Source organism: Monomorium pharaonis, unplaced genomic scaffold (assembly GCF_013373865.1).
Source record: "Monomorium pharaonis isolate MP-MQ-018 unplaced genomic scaffold, ASM1337386v2 scaffold_466, whole genome shotgun sequence".
In the NCBI taxonomy this organism is placed as follows: Eukaryota; Metazoa; Arthropoda; class Insecta; order Hymenoptera; family Formicidae; genus Monomorium; species Monomorium pharaonis.
This window is the reverse complement of record NW_023415765.1, coordinates 9,725-35,965: the sequence shown is the minus strand read 5'-3', so window position 1 is coordinate 35,965 and position 26,241 is coordinate 9,725. Positions and strand designations below refer to the sequence as shown.

The following is a 26,241-nucleotide window of genomic DNA, read 5'->3' as shown; positions in this document are numbered from 1 at the left end:
ATTATTTACCCATGGTTGTTCCGCCGATACTTGATGCCTCCTGGATCTCCTACTCCTTCTCTTTCTGAATCTTTCCGTTGTTTGTTATTTGTTTCGGTTGCATCCAATAGTAAACTCGTCACACTAACAATTAGAACGCAAAATTGAGCAATACAATACTTCCAATGACGATCATGCATGACTGGCCCGAATATCTGGCTTCGAAAGAAACAAAGAACAACGTGCGGACTGTGGAGAACGTACCTTACGATTCCAAGAAACTACGATTCGTTCGACACATCACGATGCTCAGATTTACTCGTGAATTATCGTCGAAAAGAATTATTCGGTACTCCCGATATTGCGCGGATAATACATCACACAGTAAAGGACGTTAAACGAGCGTGTATAGACTTTATTCTTGCACCGGCAAAATATCCTATTCGCGGGAAAACGTGAGCGCGCGAGGAATTTAATGTAAGGAAACGTAAACGACGTGACAGAGAAACGATGTCGCGCTTTACAAGCAAATACGATCGCTTCTCAATGTACGAAAGTAATGACATACGTACCAAAACGATCATACACCATCGCATTCAGCTTTCTCGACAGTTCTCAGGCCCTTGTATCCGCAAACAATTTGAACTTTGGGACTGCTCAGAACACACGACCGACACGAGTCAACACGAGTCACACTGACTCACGCGAGCATAACACACACGGAACGCCTGATCAGTGGGGGAAAGCGAAAACAAAATAGCGATGGTTGCGAAGGAGTAGTAGCAACGGAAGTCTTGGCATTTTCTTAGTAAATGTTAGTAAACTTATCGTCAGATAAACATATGTCTATCTTTGCCTTACATTTTAAATAAATAAAAACAGATATAGGTCGAATAAAGGTTCCCAATATAAATAGGAACAATAATCGGCCCTGAAAGATTTTGATTCTTGATTTAGTACGGAAGAGAACCACGAAATTATAGACCTTATCTATGCGTTTCCGACAGTGGCTATACAGTTGAATGTCCACATTTTATGAACATAGAAACGTTCCAAAATAAAATTCGAAATCATAAAAGAATTAAAAGCTATTCGAGTCGCAGACATCGCAGTCTTTGATTATAAAAGTCTGGACTGCCAGTTGCCTATGCCTATGCTAGCAAGGTTTTTGTGAGATGGAGATGAAACGCGACTTCAATGTTAAACTGGCAGAAAATGGAAATATTAAGCAAGGTCCGGATAGTAAAAGATGAGGAAAGAGATCGTGATTATTGTCTCTCCTTTTCCACTTCTCTTACCATTAGGGTTTTGCTCAATGTTTCCATTTTCTGCCAGTTTAACATTGGGGGCGCGTTTCATCTCCATAACAAAAATTTTTGTTGGGAATGCTGGGATCTGGAATAAGTCTTGGTTAACTGGCAGTCTAAACGCGCAGTTGCACACGTGTTTCGCATGATTATAAATAAAAAACAATATTTGTGATAAATGTGTTATTTATTATCCTTCAATATTTATACGTTTATTGTTGTAATAATATCTTACAATGTATTTCAAGAATGATGTCATAGTAATAATGACATTTATATAAAAAAAATAGTGAACTTTTCTTTCTTTCATAAATGAAAAAAGTTATAAATCAAATTTTGCATTTAGTTTTGAGAAAAATCGAATAGACTTGATTGAGCCATGAGGAGACAAGAATTAAAGACGAAGGCATTTAAACGTGCTGAAAGCAATCTGCTGAATAAACTGAGTTCTAGTTTTTTGAAAAATTATCCACATCATCTAATGCCGGGTTACAACTTGAACAGGTCACCATGTGTTGAAAAATGGGATGAGGAGAATGCAATGGGACTCTTTCAAGAGTTTCCATATAACTGTAGTTTGCCAAAGCCATTACTGCCACCAGCAAGGTTAACAAGAACAGGTAATTGCAACAATAACGATGTAAAGTATTTTAAAGTTTTGTTAACATATTTTTTTTATTTTAACTCAGCATGAAATTGGATTATAAGATGTCTTTAATATTATTTTTAGAAAATATGTTTTTAAAATTATGACTCAATTTTTGTATTATTTGGGATATTATTTTTTGTATACTTTATATATTTTACTTTCGAAGTGTTTAAAAAAATTTTTTTTGGTTTTGAAGATTTATTGTAAGGCTTTTTTTTATATGCTTTACAATATCTCAATTTTATTAAATATAATTTGAACACTTTCTCGAAATTCTTTATAGTGCTTTGTGAAGAAGATCCAGCATTGGAACTCCTTACTTTGAAAAGCCATCTAAAGGATGATATAGACAGGATAACAAAATATTACGAAAAACATAAGAAAGGTAATATAAACATACGTATTTTATATTTTATACTGATTTCTACTATCTAGTACTAAACAAAATGTATTCTTGATAGAATTTAAACCAGTACATAAAAAAAGTGTAAAGTGGAAGATGGAAGATAATAGATATAGAGCAAATGTACCTAGATATGTTGCAGAAATAGCAGAATTACTTGATATGGATCCGGATCCTTATTTTGAAGGGGTTTGTTTATCAAACTGTACTCTTTGATACTATTGTTGTAAAATATAATAAATATGTTACAAGATTATAGAATATATATGCATTAATAAAATATTCTTTTAGACTTATAACTGGTACTATACTGGTGGATCGTTAAATTATGTTCGACTAAATGATTGGGATGTTTTGCTATTTCCATTTATGGGGATTTAGGTATTGTCCTAATATAGAACATATTTGTGGATATATGTAACAATTTGTAACAGTTGTATATTTTAATCTTTTATTGAAATATTTTTTTAGTTGCTGCACATATTATACCCATGGAAAATTTCATATGGAAGCCATTGCTGAAAAATTCAGCTAAATGTAAACTACATGACTCGCTGTATGAAATTAGACAAAGCAAGATTAGTGATACATGTATATTGAAACTTTATAATTTATAAAAAATAAAATTGTATCTAAAAATTTGTTATTTTTATTTTATAAGTGTTTTTATTTTTAGGTAGAATTTTAGGAAGGCATAAATATCAATGTGCTCTTTATACATTGTCCAATTCTGAGAATTGCTTAATGCTTAATGAAATCCATAGACAAGAATCAAAAACACCTTATGTTAGTGCTGATTTGAGTTTAACGAATATTAATTATCATTGTACTCTAAATGCCGAAAGAATATTGTCTTTATGGGATATAAATAGTACGTAAGTATTTTTTTAATTTCAACTTTTTTATTACAATTACATCTGTTGAGCTTTTTAAGTATGGTAATTCTTTTTCCAGAAATTACATTACTAGTGGTCTGTACTACAAAATAATACAACTGATGATATTTGGGGATGCATAAGATTCCAGGAAACTGATCCAAATGTTTTGATTTATGTAGATAGATGTTGCTTACATTATGTTGATACTAGGGTAAGAAAATAACTTGAAATCTAATTTATTTTCTTACACAAATTATAAATTTAAAAAATTATCAGTATTAGTTCCTGAATTATTAATTTAATAATAATGTACTTTCTATTTTTTACATTAGTAGATCATTATTCTTGTTTCATTGTATTTCTTTACAGATGGCTCTTGATCAGGCATGTGTCACATTATGCCCGAAATTTAATTTGGAAAATTGTGAGAGTTTGTCAGTAGAAGCACCGAGTAAACATAATTGTTGTCGATATTTAGGCACTTATCATTCATTTGTAATGTGCGATAATCGTTCTCCAAAGCAGTGTGTACGACAAAAATGGACGCATCAGTTCGAAGATACTCCGTTACTAGCAGCTATAACTAACAGGTTAATAAAAATTCTAATTTACTAATCTAATAATAACTAATTGACATTATATTCATAGTTACGTCACATATTTATTACAGTAATGACAAGGAAATCATTGTTCTATCAACTCAAACAGCTGGCGAAAATAGAATAATCTTAAATACTTGGTTAAACGAGGAAGAGTCTCACTCTTTTAATTTACCTTTCACACCTCCACATATTGCAGAAACATTAAATGAATCTCAAATGCAAGGAATGTGCTTGAATCCATTTTTGAGAAGCAGATTTGAATTGTGTAATGCTGGCAGCACATTAGTCACAGATGTAAACAATGGAGATGTATTCTGCTTTATTCAGAATTCTATTGGTACAATTATATTCTATGATAGTGTTTCATACATCATATTAACATGTTAGAATATTATGATTAATTACATATATCTTGTTATTTTTAGGTGACATATTTTATCAATGTATAACACATGAAAAGGAGAGCATATCAGATAAATATTCTCCCATAAATACTAAAGCTTGTTATGCATTAAATCTGTGGGAAGAAGCTTTATCAGCTCAACCTGAACCAATAGTACCTTTGACTCTTACTGACAAATGCAATATGCAATATATATATGAAAGTAAGAAAAAAAGTCCATTTTTAAGTATACTTCAAATTTCCAAGTAAATGCAACCATGAAATTAATTTTTACAGGTTTTACAAATGAAAAGCTTAATCCACGTTTAAAATCCACTGAAAAAATGCAGACGATGGTTTTGAATCAACCTGGAAACAATCGTTATCTACCTTAGCATCATACATAGATTTATTATCGCCGGAACTTCTTGCAGCTTGGAATATATGCGATGAAGCACCTGTACCGACGGAAATAAAATCTCATCAAAAAGTTTTGAATTGGTTGGAAGCTTCGACTTCAACTTCGAGTCATTCTGTCGCGCAATCACAGGATGAGCCCGAATACATACTATCTACACCTATCAGTACTCAAGAATTGATTAGTGTGTCACAAGAACACGATCTTACGTACGTTGACGATAGTAATATACTGCAAGAAATGCTATTGCCGAAGGTTAAATTGCAAACACCTAAGAAGAAGAAACGCATTTAAATAATTTAATTACAAATTATGATAAAAATATTGATTTGAAATTTGTATTTTTGTTATGTTATAAATAAATAGAATTATTTTTTTTGGAACATTGTTTATTTTATTGTAATAAAATTAAATCATAATTATTATGTATAATATCTGTTACGATGAAATGACTGAAAATGTTGCGTATTTAAATGATGTGTATTTAAACGTTTAAAATTTCAACTTCAATTTATTTTTGACTAGCGGTTCCGTAAGAAAGATGGTTTCCATCTTGAGGTAAGTACTTTGTTGGTGTCTTGTTGCCTATTTTGTTCTTCCTCCATTTGCATCTGCTAATCATTTATAATCATAATTTTTTAATTTTTTATTATATGCTCTTTCTACATTTTACGATAACTTACCAAAAATTTTCGTCGGTTTTCTTTAAACATTTCCAACGGATTGTCAAATTGTCTATAATAATTCAATACGTCTCGCACATCTTGTACATTCGATGTTAATATCGCTACAAAACAATAAAGTCAAATTTATCAGTCAGTAGAGATTATAAATAATGTATAAATAATTGAAGAACACAAAATTTAAGCAAGTAATAATAGTGCTATATAAAATTTTCAAGGTAGATGCTTTTAAAATTTATCTTACTTTTCAGGAATGCCGCTAAGTCATACAATGTAGTGTCATCATCGTTACCCGTCCATCGGGGAAGTTTAAATGCATTTTCTGGATGCAATTTCACGCTCTCTTCATTCCAATCGATAACAATAACCTGTAATCATAATGTGCAGTAATAATTATCGTTTTCACAAATAAAAAGAATTTAATGCAATAATTACTTTACTAAGATCACGATTGAGAGCTCCTAGATCTTTAACATGATGTCCATCTACAAAACGTGTTGCATCTCTAACTAATCTGTACATTATGTATCCATTTGGATCGAGGGCATCCAAAATAGGGAATACTGTCTGCGCAATTAAAAGACGAATTATCTTTTCTCATGTATTTCTCTCTTTTTATCAAATACCTAATAATATATTTAAAAGTTAAAAGTCAATTATACCATTCCTTGTTCAGCTGTATAAATTACAATTTCAAATTGTGGTGGAGCAACTGCTTCTAAAAATTGATCTACTCCAGGTCGCTTTTTAAATCTCCATCCAGTTTGGTACTACACAAATAAAACATAATAGCCAAATAAAAATAAAACATATATAGTATCAAGTATCAAATTAACAAACTTGCCAAGATTTCATATTTGAAAATGTAATCTTTATTATATTTTTAATATTAATTTCATACAAGAAATATATTATACATGTAATAGTAGCAAATGTTAAATTGTGTCTAGATACTTGCCGTCCAATCTGGATGCACAAGAAGGTCTGTCATCTCCAAAATTAGAGTATATGGTGGCTGAATATATGGATGTTTCAATGGATCAGGTAACAACTTTTCCCTACTGGGTTCCTGTACTAGCTATAAGCACAATAAAAATCTACATTGTACTATGAGGTATTTCCTAACATGAGGATAATTTTAAATACATAAATGAGAAACTATATTATATATATACTTTAATATAAGATTAAAAAACTTATTTTATAAAACTTTTTTTCTGTGAATTGTTTTATACTTGATTGGCTATAAAGCGATATATATTGCAAGTGTAAATATATTTAATTATAAAAGCATTATACTCTTGTATAATAATTAAGCTCTCTCTTGACTCTCTTGTAGAACTGTTCAAAGAATGGCAAGTTGGAAAATTCATCCTCGATGACATTCCCATGTTCGTCATAGTTAGGTCTTCCTAATTCGTATATTACAAAAGTAACGCCAATACTCATAAACATGCCAAACGCTGCAAATCCATAGTTCATCATTCTCTTCGATCTCTCACGATTTGCCTTTTCCTCCTCATCTTCTTTTTGTTTTTCACTTTGTTTCTTGTGACTTGCCACTTCCTGTCCCAACGACTCGGGTTCATTTATTGACGACTGTATGTTAGTTAGATTACTAGTGATTTTTGAGCGATCCGTTGCTAAAGATAAAACAAACAAAATTCGCACATTTGAGATATATATATGATACTTTTGTACGTATATAAGAGAGACAAGTTTCTTTGCGTCAAAAGAATCATTTTTAATTGCAATATGAATTGTATCTGAGAGACTAGACTAACAAATAAAAATTAACAATGTTAATGTGGATTTTTATTAAGCGTCAACATTATTTATTTTCATCGTCAACGACGGCACGTAGATTGATGGACCAAAATGATCTTAATGGCAAGGAGGATTCCATGCTTTCAGATGGAGGTTATGGTCATACTCACTTTCGATACTGTAGCGATATTTTTGCGTCGACTGAATGAGCGATATTCGGCCGACGGGCTGTCGTGTAGTACAATACGTCGTACTGCGTTGAACTGCGTTCACATTGTATATTCTACACAAAACTCGCAGACTCCGCGTCGCAAAGGCCATACTTTGAAGGATATCATGAGCTTTCCGGTGCAAAATCTGGTATCTTCCGGCGAGCATTCACGCGGCCGATAAATCTGGGCGTCCATATTCCCGATCGAGGATAAGTGTCAGGAACGATTATCGAAAGTGGGAAATATTATACGATCAACTACGATAAACTCACGTCACACGAGAAAGCAACGGTAATTCTCAGAAAATTTCAAAATTCACGATTTTTCGTCGTATTTCCCTGACTGTACGATTCAAAAAAAGGGCAATTGAAAATTTTCGAGTTATGTAAAATATTGACTTTTCTGTTGATGGTAATTGATCTGTTCTTTTTAGTTGAACCTTTTGCATTTCTTACTCTCTTATTGCCAAAGTGGAGAGAAAAAAAGATAAAGTGAAATTCAACTGAAAAGAACTAACAAATTGACTCCAGATCTACTAATTAATCGCCATTTATATTAATTGAAAATTAATGACAATATTAAAAGGAGGAGTTGTGATGTATGAATTTCCCGCGCTCCCGCATTCGATTTCCATTCGATCGCGTTTTTCGTGAGACGGCGTTTTATCGATGATCACGTGATCGCGAACGTTAGTCGCCATCTTTCTTTCTCATACGCGGCATCGCAGTTCATATCGGTGGTACCGGCGTATCTCCCGCGGCACGGATCCAGTCTGTCGCGACGTCGCGATTTCGTGCAGAAGAAATCTCCCATCCGGAAAGGCATTGGCCGGAGACGGATTGAGGTAGATGAGGCTTGATTCACGACGAACGCGCTGCGCGGAAATCTGTCGATCTCGGCAACACGACGCCACCGCCGAGCGCATTCGTCGCGCGTATAAAATCCGCGATACGCGACTCGAGGTATAACGTTCGGTTGATCGAAATTTCATGTCGCGCTTTCTTTATACGCGGATTCATCAATCATTCTGTCGTTTCGGAATCACGCATTATTTCGTGTTACAGAAAGAAGTCTGCCAGCGAGACTCGTGGAGGCGGGGAGGGAGGAGAAGGGGGAGTGGAAAGGAGCGGAACAGCGGGACGGCGCGGAATTCTATTCCTCCGTTCCTTGTATTCGGCACCGGTCCACCTTCCAGAGTTCCAGTAGTGCAGCCTTCCGATATATCCGACCGCGCGCGGTAAGTAGTTACATGTCTATCAAGCGAGTCTATAATATATTGAAGGAATCTGTCACCGCGGCAATATTTTCACTCAATATCACGAAATCAAGCGAAATCAATAGCGCGCATAATAAAGTTGCCTGAAAGGAAATAGTAAGAAATATTATTTTACCTGCAAAATACATATTATAAGATATAAAAATATATAATAATATAATAGTATAATAATATAAATCGGTATTTTTTGTAATTATAAAATCCTATTATTTACATTTATATCAATATAAAATATACTGTGTGTAAAATAATATAATATATAATACATAATAATAATATGAATTAATGTTTTCTGTATTTTTTTAATTAAAAAATTTTATTATTTGTATATTTATGTTGTGTTTAACAGAAGTGATGAACAATATGAATATTTGAATAATTTGTTTGAAGTAAATAATTATGGTCATATAATGAATCTCGCAAGCGCATTAATAAATTAAGTCATAATAATATTTGTGACTATATTGACCTAATTTATTAATGAAATTTTAAAATTATATATATGCCTGAGTAGAGTGATATACCATGTACGACGTGGAAAGCATACGTAGAATATAGGAAGCACGGATGCAAACGTGTTTTTCGTGTAGCGTGAGATATAGCCGGGACGATTTTGTTAGGGAGAAAACGTGGACGTACTTGATTCCCCTATAACTAATGAACATTTTTCATTGTCTTTCGTAATTTTTGTTTCCCGGTCGAGCTTTGTTTTCTCGGTTCCTCGGATTTGTCACTCCCACTTTTAGCGTTCTCTTTTTCAGATTTTCTTTTCGCGTGGTATCTTTTTGCCGTCATGGCCACAGATACGAAATGGTCAAATGCGCGGCATTATTCACACTAATTAAGCAAGAAAATGCTACTGGCCATTAGAATTGTGTCTCGGAAAAAGAAATATTTACGAAGGTATCCGTTGACCACAGCGAAGATACGATAAAATTCTTACATATATATTTATATTAAAGTTATAACAATAAATTTTGTACATTTGAAAATGTTCTCAGCATATATATCATTCAGAGGCATATTTACTAAAAATGTTAGAGAAATTTTTATCATTTTTACGGAAAAAAAACAGCGGAAATTTTACATTAATAGGATTGAAATTTTTCACCTCAAGGAAAATACACTGATTGGATGTAAAAGTGGTTCTTGTGAATCAAGAAAGTTAGTTGAATAAATTGAAGTGAACGAAAGTAAGTTAGCGAGCGAGATTTCACTTTGAAATTTGATTAACTTTCTATTTCTATTAAATTGCCCTTTCCATTCTTTATTAAATTTCGCGAACTTTCTCGGAGGGGAAGGGGGGGCGAGGCACAAATATCAAAATCGATATATTTTTGTAAAACCACGACGAATACGCCCTTTTTCGTGCTCCGTTGCGCAGATTACGCAGCGATCATTATTCGGAATTGACGCGACGGGCAAACGCGGCGGCGAACCTATTGTGATTCCATTGGGTCATCCCGTTAGTCATGATTAAGCAAATTTCATACTCGAGCCATTAATATTACAGTAGGTGACCGCGCGTGGTCCACAAAATTCCCCTGGCTAGTATAGAATGCATGCACTGACCCCGACAACCGCCACATCGTCGGCGAACTTGCCGAACTTGATTAAATTGCGTTCGACGAGACTTCGGCCATTTATGGGTCGAGGGCAAATAATCGAGCGGTCTGAAAGTTCCCTGTCAAGACCGGCGCGGTTTCGAGGGCGTTGCGTTAAAAGAAATAGAAAGGGGAGAAAGAAAGAAGGGACACGTGTATGCAAATGCACATATGATATTTTATATAACATTATTTTCGTGTGTAATAAGAATTCAAATCATACAATATATCTGCGAAGGTAAAATACCGTGAGGGGATCTTGGCACTTTATCGCACCGGTCCTTTATCTTACACCAGGGTGACGTTTGATCCGTTTTTTTTTCCCCTCGAGAATATGGCGCACGCGGGGGCGGAAGCACCCGTGTCAGCTGCCGTTAGAACGGTAATGAGAGGTGCCATAACGTTAACGGGCGAACGCATACATTCCACCAATTACGTCGCTCCAACTAATTTCTGTCCCTCGGTAAACTTGAGGAATTCCAGGCGGCGAATATGCGCCCGCGGGGGTTTGCGAGGGTCGGGGGTTACAGTTGACCATTTCGCCGGTTCTCGCGTTTTCCCGCCCTCACAAGCGGTCCCAGACACCCGCGTACTTCTGTGTCGAACACACAGACGAGATATACACGTACGCGACGCCAGATACATTCGCTGTAGACTTCTATACAAGGTGGCTCGCAAAACACTCCACACGTCATACACAAGACTGTATTTTCGAGCAGACTGAGAGATGGATTTTACTTAGAAGTGTATTCAGAAGGATCCAATCGTTAATTGCCGAGTCAGAGATTGCCAAGTTAAAAACACTCAAGAGTCAGATTCGACGAAATTTTAATCCTGCCGTTAAAGAATCGTAATAATGAACATTTATCGCAAATTTAGGTTAATTGCAATTAATTTGAACACGACATTTAAATGTTAGTTATAAACGTAAAAAGTTAAGCTATTTATCTCTCTTCCTGCATGCTTATTTAAGCTCACGCAAGTGATAATGGCTTCGATAATGTCCGTCAATCAAGCGGCTATATCAGGGTTCAAATAAACTGATCTATTTTTTTCACGACGCACCCCGTATATTAACGTACGTCGGCTTCCCCAAGACACGGACATACGTGGAAATTGCAGACACGTGCGGCTACAGTGCGCGCCCTTTAGCGTCACGGGGAGGAGGGAGATAGGTGGGCGGCGGGAGAAATTGTTTGTCGAGAGAATTTTCAGTGCGCACCCGCTGGCCGGTATTACGGCCTGGATTAATTCCCAACAAAAATATGCGAGATATTTTAGCCGGCCGGACGAGAACATTCGCACGCGAGCGCGTACGCGAGCCGCAAAAAGGGAACAAGCGCGAATGCGTTTGTCCGGCGATGCGCGTCGCGTATTTTGCTTTCGGATCGCGCGAGCCAAATATTCGCCGCGATGAATCGCCGGCAGAAAACGCGCGTTTTGTTTGCGCCTCGACACCATGGCTTTGCTAATCGCGTCAATGCGTTCATTTGCAGCCGAGCGACGGGCCATCGCGATTAATCGTTTCCGGTTCAGAGTTATTCAGAGTGCTTTGTGTGTCCGGAGCAAGCAAATCTGTAAGTGAAGGAACAGCTTGAAGATGAACGGAGCGTTGTTCTTAATTAGAGTGACAGCTAATTTTCTATCTTTTCAAGAAATATTTCAAATAAATAAACGTTTTGAATAAAAGAAAAATCTATAAAGAAAGTTGTTTTTTTTTGTATAAACGTAGTTGTAAAATTAAATCAGAAATATGATAATTTTTTTTATACAATTTTATTTTTTAGATTGGCGAAATAAAAATGAAAAACAGATTAAGATATAATAAAGAAATTTATACTACGTTATTTGAGAAAGTTATTTGTGCCTAGAATTCAAAAATATTTTGTTACATTGAGATTTTAATAAAATTGTATTTATAAAAACTTAAGACACTCAGCTCGGACAAGCACACAAAGATAAATTAACCGATAAAGGAAATAACACAACTAGAAAATCGGTCGACAACGCTGCACTGTCTACTGCGATATATATATAAGCTATGCAGGAAGTCGCTCAAGTAAACCGGCCGTAACTCACGATGCGGCGAGTAATGCGAAAAATATAAGCTAATAGCGATGCAGCGTGGTGTAATGGTCTATAAATGCACCAGACTATGTAAATGAACAGACGCAGCGGCGTTGTACCAAACGAGCTTGCGAGCTTTTTTGTTCGGGTTTCACTCGCACTCGTCCCGCGCCCCGTCGCGTCTCACGTTGAAAAGATTCCTCAACGAAATTCCTCCCCGCGCCGAGAATAGTCGGGTCATTCACAATCTCGACGGTCCATTCGCGTCACCCGTTTCCGTTCACGAATTATCATGTTTGATGTCGAGGACAAAATCAATTTTACTGTTCTCTGAAATATCTATTCTCTGAGACTCTAGTCTCTGAAACTAACAAGAATGTCACATGACATGAACTATTCATACGTAGCGTAAATTAAAAAATTAAGAAAGGAAAAATGAAATGAAATAGTTACATCTACTTGTACAGAGTTATGGTAAGCTTTATTGCATATTTTTTGTTTTAATCGTTATTATTAAATTTTATTGATATTAAAATATCTAATATTCTGTAAAATTTTAATTTTCGGCAAATTTTAATTTACGTGCGTTCTAATTTAATTTTCAATGTTAGTTTTCATACGATTTGTGCAAAGTGGCATGCTCGTTGCAAAACAAGGTATCATGTGTGAAGTTCTTATTAAAGTCGCACACAAAGAAGAATATTGATTGTCTTTACTTTATATTAAGAAAGTTTCCGTTTAATGTAGTTTTATCGCGGATTATACGGATTTTGAAAACTTTTTGAATGAAGCTTACGAAGTGACAAATAATGAATATAAATAACAACGTAATCAACCGGCAACAAAGAATATTTCAGAAAGTTAAAGTTTGGAATTACATTTACAAAAATCTATTCATAAATTGTATCTAGTAATATTATTTAATTATAGACATATATTTATGAATTAACAAATTATTTTTCATCTTTTTCTTCTCTGATTAAATATTAATATAAATCTGTAAACTATAAAGTTTATTTTGAAAAACTTATTTAATTATTTGTCTTCTGGAATATCGGAAAAGGTAAGTGCCATTTCTTTGTCAAATCAGCCATGTGTATTTTAATAATGCAACAATTAGATATTTAACATTGAAAAATAGATATAATAAACTCGAATGAAACATAAATATTTTTATCATATAAATACTAAACGGATTATATTGCTATTTCTATCATTTCATTGTTTAGTTTTGAAATATTGGCATTTTTAACGATAATACGACGTTGACAACATTAAGCTCTTTATGCGATAACCAACCGTAGTTCGACGAAAAGTACTTCTGTTGTTCAACAATATCCATGTGTACAATTGTACGTGTACAAGTATAGGTAAAGGCTAATAGAATCCATGATAATATCTTTTATTTTGTAAAATAGAATTTTCTAAAGGGTGAGAGTGAATTTTTAGAGCACACGAGGTTACGAGCGAATAAAAGCGACAAGATATTCTGCACCCGCGGTCGCAAATGCGGTCGTGTCGCTTACGCCGCTGGGTATATTTTATGCAGCTCGCAACGCCGGTTTTTCACGCGACGTGAATTAGTCGCGTATCTCACGCAGCCGTTTTTAGCCTCCGCCCGCTGCCGATCGGCGGATTATCAGATCGCGCCCGATAAAAGGGTTCCGCCGCGCCGCGTGTACACGCACCGGCAGAAATGGTGTCCCGCGACGTTCAGCGCGCGGCGATCACCCACACACGCGAAGCGCCGTACGTGTTACTGGGCGCACGGAGGAGCCGGGGAGATGGGAGAGGAGCGAAAAAAGTGGGGATCGCGCCGGTGTTGCATCCTTCACTAACGTCGCACGTTGAAGAAGGATAGAGCTAAGATGAGTGAGAAGACGTGATACCGACTCGATGGTGTCCCAATATCCGTTTCACTCGCACTCGATACTAATATCGTCTCTCGCTCGCCAATACCGATGCGTCGTGCTTTCCTTTTTCTTTGAGAGACGGCTATCCGAGTGCACGAAGCGTCGACATTTATTCTATTAGCATGTCATTCATTACTTTATATTATGTAAAGTGATAAAATTTAATTTTAAAAAACACAAATTTTTATTGAAATATTAATTATGTTATACATAGAAAGAAAAAAATTAACGTTTATCCCAATTAATTATTGATTCACTTATGATTGCGTAATAATGCTTCTTTTTCATCCCGTAACAAATTTTTGTGTGAAATTATAACCATCGTTACGGATAATTTTCAGACTCACTATAAGAGTTTCTTATCCATTTACAAATTTAGAGTATAAGATTAATTTCTTGTATTGTAAGTAAGTGTGTGCAAAATTGTGTAAATAATAATTTTAAAAGATAATAAAAATTTTATTTTAACATTTAGATTTATTTAATGTTGATAGTTTGTAAGTTAATTGTAGTTTGTAAGATAGATTGTAAGTTAATTTTTTGTTCATCTAACATTTAACATAATTAATATGGTATTGGCGAGCGAGAGACGATATTAGTATCGAGTGCGAGTGAAACGGATATTGGGACACCATCGAGTCGGTATCACGTCTTCTCACTCATCTTAGCTCTATCCTTCTTCAACGTGCGACGTTGGTGAAGGATGCAACACCGGCGCGATCCCCACTTTTTTCGCTCCTCTCCCATCTCCTCGGCTCCTCCGCGCGCCCAGTAACACGTACGGCGCTTCGCGTGTGTGGGTGATCGCCGCGCGCTGAACGTCGCGGGACACCATTTCTGCCGGTGCGTGTACACGTACATCCGCGGTACATTTGTTCTCTCGCGTAATGGAATTATCGTACATACCGTTGGCACGCGATACTTCGATTATGCCGAATGCGCCCTTTCGCGGCCACCCGCCCACGCGTGTAATTCGAGTTTAATCGCCGCCGCGGAATTACTGTGCTCGCAAAAAAGAATGCCCCTACGCATTGAGGATCGAAAGTTCATTATTGACTTTGATACGAGTCGTATGAAGGAACTGTAGTTACTACACTGAAAAATGAGTTTGGTAATAGCTATCAAATGAAATAATAAAATTTTTTGTTGTATGTAGAAGGCCGTGAAAGAATATAAGTTAAGAAGCTTCAATATTTATAGTAGAATGAAAATTACGGGAAATTTTTTGGAAAAAATAAATATTAAATGTATCGAATATTAAATGTACGATACATAAAATAAATGAGAGAGTATATTTGATAAATAAAATTCATTCACGTTGTTCATTCATCGACTTATTTATCGAAATCCAATTTTGAAATTATTATTTATTTGTGTGAAATATGCATAATTCGCCGTAGAGTTTTTCAATGCAAACCATAATTAATCGATTCAGTCTTATTTATTTAAAAAATATATATCGCACCGGTTCCAAGTCGTATCGATATCATTTAGACAGTAATTCCATGATTAAATTAATGAAGGATATTTACAGCGGGACCATAATCCTTTGGAGACGATTCCTCTCTCTGCCAACTTTCAGCTAAACAGCACCGCTATGCAAAGCTCCTAATTAGTCTACCAATCTATACGCTTAACTATATGACTATGCAAATTTGGCTATTCGACCTATTACGCGATTCTATGCATATGCGCCATCGAGAATACGAAGTGGGATTGCGTTTAATGTAGGTTGCAATGCCGTTTACGACTAAATGTTTCGTCTTTGTTGATATATGCAACGTTACATATCTTACATGCGCGCCACACATAAAAAAAAAATTAAAATGTTTATTGATATTTACATCTTTGTATTAGAAGATAAAAATCGTAAACGCGCACTTTATTAACATCGCAGAATCATTTTAAATTTCCTGAACATCTTTGCAAAATTTCGTTTTCAGGATATCTTTTCATCAATCTCAAAAGCCCGTTTATATTAAAGCAAATTTATTACTTGTACGTTTATGCTTGTAAGCTTGACGACACGTTTAGGACATCGCGATCAATATACGACCTATGTATACGCGGCGACTCGCAGTATTAAAAAAAAAAGAGAGACAAAAAGAGATAAAAAAAAAAACCCGGTGAAGGTATGTAATCAGTCGCGCGAACGTAAACATGGCGGAGACAATAGCAGCAAGGGCTGCCGATATTTGCGATCGCACAGACTCTTCGTAGAATAACTTTCCGGGCGCGCGCGTATCGACGCGAATTCACGCGAGACTTACGCGCCGCGGCAGAAATATGAAAGCGCCCGGCTTTTGTGTGCGCTTTCGGCTTTAAACAGCGCGACGCGGGCGCAGCGGAATGAAACTCGCGTCCGGAACGCGTCGGCCCGGTTATTGTCCGCTTGAAAACCGAACACCCGATCGTCGTCATTCCTGAATGAACGGCGAGATCGTTGCGGCCAAGAGAGATAGAGAGAGAAGAGAGAGAGAGAGAGTGTATGTGTGTGTGTGCACAGATACGCACCGAAGCTGATTTTTATTACCGTTCGCTTTTGTCATCACGACGTGTCACGATAGCCGGGGTCGGCCGTGGCGAAACGGGTGGCTGTCACTTTGTAAAATGTTAGAAACATTTTCGCGCGATTGCAGCCGCGAGTTGGAACGGATACATTATACGCGCGCTCGCAAATGTAACTTTATATCGCGCAAACTTGCTGAAGCTAATGAAATGTTCCGCAACGACATAAAATATTTCTGAGTAAATGCTTGAACCTTTATTACGTGATTTCATTGTGATGTGTTATCACTTGGTAGTAATGAAATTTCAATAAAGTGAATCATGTCTATTATTTAGTGATCGTTATATTTTTATGGGATTTCCGTCTTCAATAATATCCAATTTTTTAATTTGTACTGTTATTCTAATAACAATGTAGCGCAGCTATTTTTATGTAATGTTGTACATTATATATTTTACACTTTTTAAAAAAATTTACTTTTTATTGCCTATTTTTTCCAATTTGCAAAATACGTTTCGATTTTACTTTTTTTTTGTACTGTCAATATATTTAACATCTTTGAAAAATTAAATGTCGCGAAAAGTTTCTGTCCTGTTGCCGTAATACGGGGGGGAAACACAAGTGAAGATGTAGCGCGTATAACTGAAGTGACGCCCCGTGCTTTAAATACAACGAGATCCCATAACTTACCGGCGCATTCTGCCGGTAATGTACCGTGTCGTTCCGCGCACGGAATTGTTGTCTCGACCGGCGACGAACACACAATCGCAACCCGCTTAAACGAAAAGAGTCCCATGTCGAAACATTTGGACCGGGCTTACCGCGCCGCGCACACAATGCCATTGATTAATGAGCGACATTAAGCGCGACGCGCGCTGCCCGCTAAGAATTTAATATGGACTGTCAGTGCCCTGCTGTCTCGATATGCATTACTCGCATATTAAGTTCGTCTAACGGGAGGCGCGCATCTCTCTCGAGAGACGAACGACTCCGCGAAGAGATTTATGTCTCGCCGTCGAAATCCACGTTCGATCGATTGTTCGACAATGTGGCTTCCTCTTGGCAAATGTCTTTCCATTACGACAGCGAGAATCCAGTGTACTTCTCTCGTGTGCTTTTATCAGATTGTTGCTTTATATTATATTAAATTTTAAAAATTAAATTTCTATATTGCATTAAATTTTAAATTATTGATTGATATTGTTATGTAAGTATATGAAAAAAAAAAAGGATTAAACTTTATTATTAAAAAACAACTACTATTTGAAATTTATAGGATTAAAGGTATTTTTTTTTATAGAATATTTACCATTACATGTATGCATATAATACATATACGTTTTTTGTTGCAAAAGCTATCTACGCTTGTTAAAAGGGTACATATATAAAAAAAATGTCAAGATTTAATTAAAGGCAGATATTTAAAGTCACAGCTTGCGGTCATTATGGAAGCCGCAAAACGTAGAGCGGGGAATCGACGCGAACGACGTGTCTTTCGATTTTGTGTCGAGACGGAATTGATTCGTGTAATTATTTAAGCTCATCTTCTGTGGTCGTGACTTCGAGTACGCTCGAAGCACGAAAATCGCATTCTTCTCGAGACGGTTTTTCGCCGATTCACTGAACGCGGAGACTTTTAAGCTCGGCTTTCCTGCCGCCGTGAATAATGGCCCGTCATCGTTCTACCATTGTGTCCGGCAACGGATGGCGTGTGTCTTATTCCCGTTCGAGTTAGACAATGTGGCTTTCTTTTTGCGGTTACTCATATCGACACGTACATACATATACATTGGCACTGTATGTGTGAACAGTACTTTATTCATTTCTCGCGATAAAAATTTAGACATTGAATAGAGGTATGCTTAGTGGAGGAGCAAAAATAAAATGATTGTGCGTACATGTATGTGCGTACGTTATATTTCAATAAATAAAATTATTTTGCTGCAACATAGTGCATAATTAATTAAATTATTATCTCCATTTATGAAATTTTTATTGATATATCGGTAACTTTGATAAATAGCTTATTATATTTGAAATTTATTCGATAATTGAAAATTATATTTTAAACTCAGGCATTTTATATAATAAAATTAATAAATTTTCTGTTTACATTATCTATATGATACAATGTGTACAACGTTTAATAAAAATTATACTTTGATATTTTTAAATAACGTACGTATAACGAGTGCTCGCAAGTCGTATACACTCGCGTAAATATACACGGTCTGTCTTGCGCTGCGCTTTCACTTGGCGTGAGACATTACTGTGTCTCTTGATATACATATTTTTTTTATCTTTACGTTAGAATTAAAAATTAATAATTAAGTTTACTGATACTTTTTTGGTAATTATTGTAGATATGTACGTATATATTTTTTGTATACATACATGTACATATGCAGGTATATCTGCGATTGTACCGATCTACCGATCAACTTCAGCTGTTACTAGAAAGGTGGCGGCATATGCATCTTTTAGGCCTTTTTCATCTAATTCGACGATAGAATAAGATACTTGGTGTATGTAATAATAACATTTATTAATGCAAGATTTTGAATATTTATAATATTTTTGATATTTTTAAATCTTTTTCTTAAAAAATAATACTACCATTGTTTTAGTTATGCTATTATAATATTCATTTAATACAAATATGTGGAAGAAATATCTTGAATTATAAAAATAATAAAATTTTATTGTGTAGTGTGAAAAATGAATGCGAATTATTTATTAAAAAACGTCTCGGCGCAAAATGAAGAAAAATATCGTGTAAGCATCTAGAAATATCATACCAAGAAGATTTATGAGAACAGCCAACTGTCGCGATAAGAGTGAACGAATTTTTTCATTAATATCAGTTTTTAATTTGCGGATTCTGTCATCTCGATATTGGATTATAAAAATATCATTGAGAGTAGACATTTTATGATCGCTTTAGTAATATAATATGCCGGAATTTTTTAACCTAGAATTTTTGAAATCAAATTTCTTTAGTTAATAAAAACACGTTAAATTTATTTAAGCACGAAATGCGCTAGGAATTAATTACATATTGCAATCATTTTCTTTTTACTATTGTAATACTTTATAAAAAGTTATTGACATGTTATATAAGTATTATTGTTTTATTATTAATGCAGTTTTAGTATTGATAATAAATTAAAGCAAACTGTCCTTTTCTTTTGGTAATGCTACATTGAAAGCATTAATAGCAATTAATAATAGACCTTTTTATCTTGCCGGTATAGTTGCGGATATACAGTTCGGTTTGGGGAGGGTAGAGAATGATGAGGGTAGGTGCGCTCATGACACGCCAACTGACCATTATGCAGATTTCCGACGATTAGATATATCGGACGTTTTGCCGACGTACCAAATGTAATGTGCCTTTGTGAAGGGAACGAAGGAAACGACGAGAGACGGGATTCTCCCGTCTTGTCCACCTTTCATCTCGCCTTAATTCGTTATCTTGACTAACGACCTCTTTCCCATTCCCTTCCTACGTGGCAGAGCGAAGAAGAGAAAGGGGAGTAAAACGGAAGGCAGACAGAAAACGGATTTTCCAGCGTTGCTAAGGAAAGACGAACCGTCGCGCGCGTTGAATAAGTTCACCGGATTTCTAAGGGTCAAAGGAGAGCTGCTTAAGAGCCTGCTCGGGGGTGACTGTGTACACACGCAGGACGATGTTCCATGAACGCGTTGATGAGAATTTTTTCCCTCTCGATCCTTCACGGTCCGATCTGAAACGGTTTCAGCAAGGGGGTCCAAAAATAAAGAACGTCGAGTGAACTCCACTCTCATTCTCTTTCGTTGATATCCCTGATCTGTAAGAAAGGATATTAGGAGCATTTATTGTTGTTAAATATTTTTATTAATATTATAATAGCCTTTCTGAAAGATTTTTCAGATTTAATTATTAAGGACACAATATTTCTCTGAGAGAATTATCAATAAAAAAGAAATCTAAATATACAAGACTTTCTGACTAACAGTGTACATTTAAAATATTTATTTGCAAAAGTAAGAATTTTGTATTATTGTCATAATTATTATTTTATATTGATACAGTCGTTACACAATATTATTTAAAACATTATTATGTATTATTATTAAAAAATACACATTACATATTTACGATGAAGTCGTAAAACATAATATATAATTTTTTATATCTCCCGCGTATACATATATGAGGCGTAATAAAGGATCAAGCAAGCAACTTGTGACGAAGTTTACGGTAATTCGCGATGGGTAGGTATAGGATTTACGCGCGAAGCGTATTTCGCACACATATATCGAACGGGAATAAATTCGCGAGGTCAGCGCGTGGTGTCTCTTCCGCGTGTTCTTCTCGCACGGTTACCAATTACTGGGACCGCGACAAGAACGGACACGTGCGTTTCATTACATCGTCTCGTCAGGGCAACTCATCCGCCGCCCACGCACGTCTTCTCCCGGGCGGGGCGTCGCGAATCGCGATGAAATCGGAAGACGTCGCCCGGACACTCGCGCGGATTGAACCGTCGCGTCGTGTTGCAATTAATTTTTCTATGTTCAGGAAAGGAACTCATTTCAAAATGAAAGATAGTTTATTAATAATTGATCGAGCACAAATTCTTGTTTGCAATAATAGTTTCTGTAGCAAGATAGCAATATAAAGGGAAAATAAAGTCAAAAACATTAATTAATTGAATAAGAAGTATTTTTGCGAGATAAATATTTCTTACATAGAAATTTACTAAATCACATCTTCCTTCCTATACGATCGGGAGATATTAAATATTCAAATGCTTGAATACTTATTAAGTGGCGGTTTTTAAATTCTACACCGGTCGGAAACATTTATCATCTCGCATCTGACGATACTGTGGTAACTGATCTGGTATTACGAACGCTGTAATTAATGGCGGTATAATTAATTCAGCAGGCGTATTATCGTATCGGGAAGAAGATTCACGTAATCCGATCCATTACGGCATGCGGTGACTCTTGAGATTTCTGCGCGCGGGGATGCTGACTTTTTTATTAGATTATAACCCTTCAGCGCAGTGATGTAAGTTATGCCTAATATTAGCATATTTCGGCATATTTATGTATACATACATAATTTATGTATCCATTACGTCAGCAGCAGAAAGGTAACTTACAAGGATGAACCCGATGGATGAGACAAAAGGGAAATTTTCGTACGTCTCACAAAGTCTCATTTATCGATTTTACTTGGCAGTAAAATACACACTTTTTATGATTAACCGTCTGATATTTTTTTGCATATATTATGTTTATATATCCTACGGCATCTCGATTGCAATTGATAACGCTTGGATGTGTGAAGAATATTGTAAATCACCAGGACATTTACGATTTGCACTGTCATTATTGAACGTCTTACATTAAATATAATATGATATTTTATTTACATAAAATAAATATGAAACTTCTGGAAGTAACAATTAAATAATAAATAATACCTTAGTTATATTTAATGTCTTCCGGGTTTTCTTTTTCTCTCAAGTTTCTTTATTGCACTCCTACACATTTACTCGCGAAAACATGACAATTACGATCGCGCATATTACTTACTAGAATATGATAATTGCATGATACTTTAAACTGCATTTCTGATGTACCTATGCGCTTTTTGCTACATTGAGGCTAAAAATTGACATGATCACACAGAGTATAATCATATGCAATATATTGAAGATAATTGATTACAAATGGACTTGGTTAAAAAAATAATTATTGCTTATAAATAATTTTATATTTTTTAAATATCCATATTTTAATCTTAAATAATTAATGTGTAATTAATTTATTACATGTAAATTTAGTACAATTATATAAAATATTAACTTTGATAAATAGACATCGTCTCGAATTGTTAATTATAAATGTTAATTAATTGTATGAAATAGCAATTGGGTAATATTCATACACATTGATCTTACTATTATAATAATGCAATGTACAGAACGATTCATGCCGCTGCCTGTCTATTAGTTTCGTTTATTTTTTGTTTACCGAAAATGGTAATATTGGCAGCCTTACGTACAACGAGTTATATGCAACGAAAGCAAGTCACGTGGCAGTTAACTCATTACTGTCGCAAAATCTTTGTTATAACGCGTACAAAGTAAATGTATAATATACTGAATATTATATCTATTCTTTATTTTCAAATAATTATTAAGAAATTGGTTTCTTTAAAATAGATGTTGAAGTGAAAATAGAAACAAAAAGTAAATTACATAGTATAATTATAATTTTCATGCGCTTTTATCTCGCGTTTTGAAGAATAATATAATACAGAGCGCTACGTGTAAAGACAATTAATAAAGACAATTTCTTGGTCGCGTGCCAGTCGACTTGATATTGCCATAAAATATTGAATATAACATGCATTATAGAGTAATAAATGTAATTTTTTAATATCTAAATATTAATTATTTTGATCATTAATGTAATGAACGTATTTATATTTTACAGATCAACATGGATGTGGTAAATTCCGTTGCTGCGCATCGTATTGGTGAGTCAAATAGCATTTTATTCTAATTTAGGATAATGAATCTATGAACACTTGGATTTTTTTTTATTAAGAATTATAGAATATATTACAATTCAATAAATATCTCTCATAGATTCAATATCTAAAAAAATAGGATATAATATGATATAGTTTACACTTTTATGGAATGTCGCAAAGTAAAGGACTACTTCAATTTCTATATGAATAATACGTAAATTTTTAATACGTATTAGATGAGTGACATTTATGTTTTTATAAAAAAAATTATTATATACATCGTGTTAAGTATAATAATAAAAAAAAAGTGATTTTATACACTCACAATATCGAACTCTAACAATTTCGGACAAGACGTCGTAAATTGTCGTCGTTTTGTAATTGCGGCAAAGGGGCGTTTTGCCAGGCGAGTAATTAAAATCGTATTTCAATATTCTGCCAGCGAGAGAGTATCCCCGCCGATTATTCCGACTGCTCGATTACAAGGCGCCGTGAGAACATCGGATTCCAGGTGTCGGAGTTCCCGTGTGTGCGCATATTATTATTTCGATAATAATACTAATTAAGGCGCCTCCAGCCGCTCGTAATAACACTTTGCACGTAATGCGCGCTCCTAATCCGTAGCGGCATATGGTCCAACATGCGAGATATCTCGCGCGCGCGGCGTGATCGCAATCATCGCCAACGTTCTTCTTCTCGCTCTCTCGCGCATTAAATTCGCCATTAAAACGCGTGTCCGCCGTTTACCATGGATGCATGTACATACATTGCGGTACGGGCTTCCGATCAGTTGTAGGTCGGAATAAAGGAATTAAGAACTTGATTTACGAGTACTTTCATGAATATTACTTTCCATACTGTGCACGCACGTTTTGATTCGTTTTGCATTCATCTTTTTTGTTTAATTGAAAAGGATTTTTATTTATTGACAAAAGGAAAATATGCATGGTTGTTACAAGTTGCACATATATACTAATTTTTTTGCGAGAACAAAATGTCCACGATTCCGCTCGTAAAAAAATAGAAAAACTTTAAAAATATCAAAGTGTTAATATAAACATTTTGTTACGAGTTATTTTTTTTTATTTATCGTTGTTAATGGCACGACTGTTACCGTGAACATTATCGAAGTCCGTCAATTAAAAATCCAATGCTCTTAAAATCGATTTTCCTGAACCGTCGTCGTCGACATATCTCACCGCTCGCATCTCCCTCGTTAGCTGTGCGAGCGGAAAGTTGTTAAGTTATTCGTTATCCTAATTATGCACATAATAAATTACATGCAAGAACGGCCGTCACACTCGAATACGCCATGTGGATTACCTGGTTACGTGTATATGTCGGCCCATCCATCGACCGATGTGATATACGTAGAGAGTAGGTCGCGATGCACGTGTTGCAGACGTATCCGCCCGAGCACGCACTCTTGGGCTGAGAATTCTAAGAAACGCGATATCGAGTGGATTCGTCGACGTGCACTTTCGTACGCGAGCTTCCGCTGCATTCTTTTGCATCGGTTAATTAGATGCTCTATCTTTACGGTAATTAAATCACTTTTTACTCGATTAATTAGTAGTCAGCTCGCTTTGCCGCGGAGAGGACGAGTTACAAGGAGCAGCTTCTTGTTATATTTCTTCTCGTTACAAGTATATTTCTCGTTCGTTTGTCTATGTTAATGCTGTCAAAATAAATTTATAATGTGAGATATTCATATACCGATAAGGATAAATAATTTATTCATGTGGTTTACTGTCATCTTTTTCTTGCTCTCTTTCTCTTTGGAAATTGGAAACATATAATCTCTTTCTTTCTCTCTCCCTCTCTAATTTCTATAATTATTAATTGAGAATATTTTAAAGAAAATGTAATTAAAGATATTAAGATTATATTATCCGAAATTGAGTTTTGTAGCTACCAAATATTAATATTAAGAGATTTTTTTTATTTTGGGATGAAACTTTAATCGAAACGCAAAATTATAGTTATTTTACTGTTGAAAACAATTGGTTTAAATAATATTTTGCTTTGATATTTTGAATTACCACAATGTTATTATAAGATGTTGTTAATGTTATCTGTATTGAATATGCTATTAATGGAAACGCGATGGTTCTTGAAAACACCTAGCTTTCAGAGTGCTTGTGAGGGACTACAACGTCTCGCACGTATGCGAGATGAATAAATTAACAAGAGAAAATCGTGCAACCGTTATCGCTTGCGAGTTTAGTTTGTTATCAATTTTATTATAATACTCTTGTTAAAAACCTTTTTACTATATGTGTATGTTGTATAACATCGAGAAAGCGAAACAATTGCAATATTGATAAATATTTCTCAAAATGACGTAATTGTACAAAGCAATTATGTTTAATTTCCACTGAGTTTTTTAATTTAATTGCTCCAATACTATATAAGAAGTAATTGAAAAGAACATCTTAATGATAACATATAATGATATTAAGTATGCAAAACATCCAATCTATTTATGTCTAGAGAAAGGACACATGTCAGGAATAGGATATATAAATTTGTATATTTATCATAGAGCTACTACCGTGAAAATATTTAATGGGATCCCTCGAATGCAGTGCATAAGTTCATAGGTTAATATCTCTAACATATCCGTGATATTATCTTTATCGTTTCAAACGTCCGGCAGTGTCCCATGTGCGTGACGTACTCACCTTAATTGATGCGAGATAAGCCGGAAATGTGCGATAGGCATATAACCAGTCGGTCCCAGACTTGGATTGTGGCCAAATTCGAGTATTTCGGTGGAAAATGCTTAACACTCCGTGTACGGACGATCGTGCCGTTGTGCGGCAACTTTACTAGTTAATGGTTTTCAGGACCGAGTACAAATGTGTCGTACCGGAACATTAGAAGTGTTGCTAACAAGGTCGGTCGACAGCAAAGTAGGCAAATAAACCCCTTTAGAATTAAGCTGACTGCGAAGTTCTTAGGTCATGACGCCCGCGCCGTAATCTGCATTTTTAAATTGACAAGCGGGTACACGCTCAAGCTGTCTCAGCGTTTGCGATTAAAACGTTAATTGCG

The 26,241-nt window shown here is 35.2% G+C and overlaps 3 protein-coding genes across 5 annotated transcripts; 2 read left to right on the top strand and 1 right to left on the bottom strand.

Annotated features, from left to right (window-relative positions):
- The first annotated feature begins 1,354 nt into the window (after window positions 1–1,354).
- On the top strand, window positions 1,355–5,001 carry LOC118648486. Its single transcript, XM_036294798.1, is given in 13 exon segments — window positions 1,355–1,906; window positions 2,219–2,320; window positions 2,397–2,527; window positions 2,630–2,711; window positions 2,801–2,929; window positions 3,015–3,213; window positions 3,293–3,309; window positions 3,312–3,427; window positions 3,586–3,806; window positions 3,887–4,155; window positions 4,244–4,423; window positions 4,498–4,539; window positions 4,542–5,001. Coding segments are annotated over 13 exon segments (2,100 nt in total). The 5' UTR covers window positions 1,355–1,665; the 3' UTR covers window positions 4,913–5,001.
- A 21-nt stretch (window positions 5,002–5,022) lies between these two features.
- LOC118648485 (mitochondrial import inner membrane translocase subunit TIM50-C-like) lies at window positions 5,023–7,443 on the bottom strand. Of its 2 annotated transcripts, none has more exons than XM_036294796.1 (8): window positions 7,239–7,443; window positions 6,601–6,944; window positions 6,260–6,379; window positions 5,964–6,071; window positions 5,737–5,868; window positions 5,546–5,669; window positions 5,302–5,405; window positions 5,023–5,232 (listed from the first exon to the last, which is right to left on the bottom strand). In XM_036294796.1, exons 1-8 carry the CDS (start codon window positions 7,387–7,389, stop codon window positions 5,140–5,142), a joined length of 1,176 nt encoding a protein of 391 aa, XP_036150689.1. In that variant the 5' UTR covers window positions 7,390–7,443; the 3' UTR covers window positions 5,023–5,139. The 2 variants fall into 2 exon arrangements, with proteins under 2 accessions (XP_036150689.1, XP_036150690.1); XM_036294797.1 differs by having other exon boundaries at window positions 5,023–5,229.
- A 529-nt stretch (window positions 7,444–7,972) lies between these two features.
- Window positions 7,973–25,663, top strand: LOC118648487. Of its 2 annotated transcripts, none has more exons than XR_004965311.1 (3): window positions 7,973–8,124; window positions 8,345–8,517; window positions 23,145–25,663. XR_004965311.1 is itself a non-coding variant. In XM_036294799.1 (3 exons), the coding sequence occupies exons 1-3, from the start codon at window positions 8,129–8,131 to the stop codon at window positions 23,161–23,163; spliced, it is 306 nt and encodes a 101-aa protein (XP_036150692.1). In that variant the 5' UTR covers window positions 7,973–8,128; the 3' UTR covers window positions 23,164–25,663. The 2 variants fall into 2 exon arrangements, 1 of the variants encoding a protein (XP_036150692.1); XM_036294799.1 differs by having other exon boundaries at window positions 7,973–8,242.
- The last annotated feature ends 578 nt before the right edge of the window (window positions 25,664–26,241 follow it).

Coding starts and splice junctions, on each gene's coding strand:
- LOC118648485 (XM_036294796.1), bottom strand. CDS start 7,389: ATGGCCTTTGCGACGCGGAGTCTGCGAGTTTTGTGTAGAATATACAAT. Junction 6,072..6,259: donor TTGTGCATCCAGATTGGACG/GCAAGTATCTAG, acceptor TTATTTGTGTAG/TACCAAACTGGATGGAGATT. Junction 5,406..5,545: donor CTTAGCGGCATTCCTGAAAA/GTAAGATAAATT, acceptor ATTGTTTTGTAG/CGATATTAACATCGAATGTA.
- LOC118648487 (XM_036294799.1), top strand. CDS start 8,129: ATGAGGCTTGATTCACGACGAACGCGCTGCGCGGAAATCTGTCGATCT. Junction 8,243..8,344: donor TCCGCGATACGCGACTCGAG/GTATAACGTTCG, acceptor TTCGTGTTACAG/AAAGAAGTCTGCCAGCGAGA.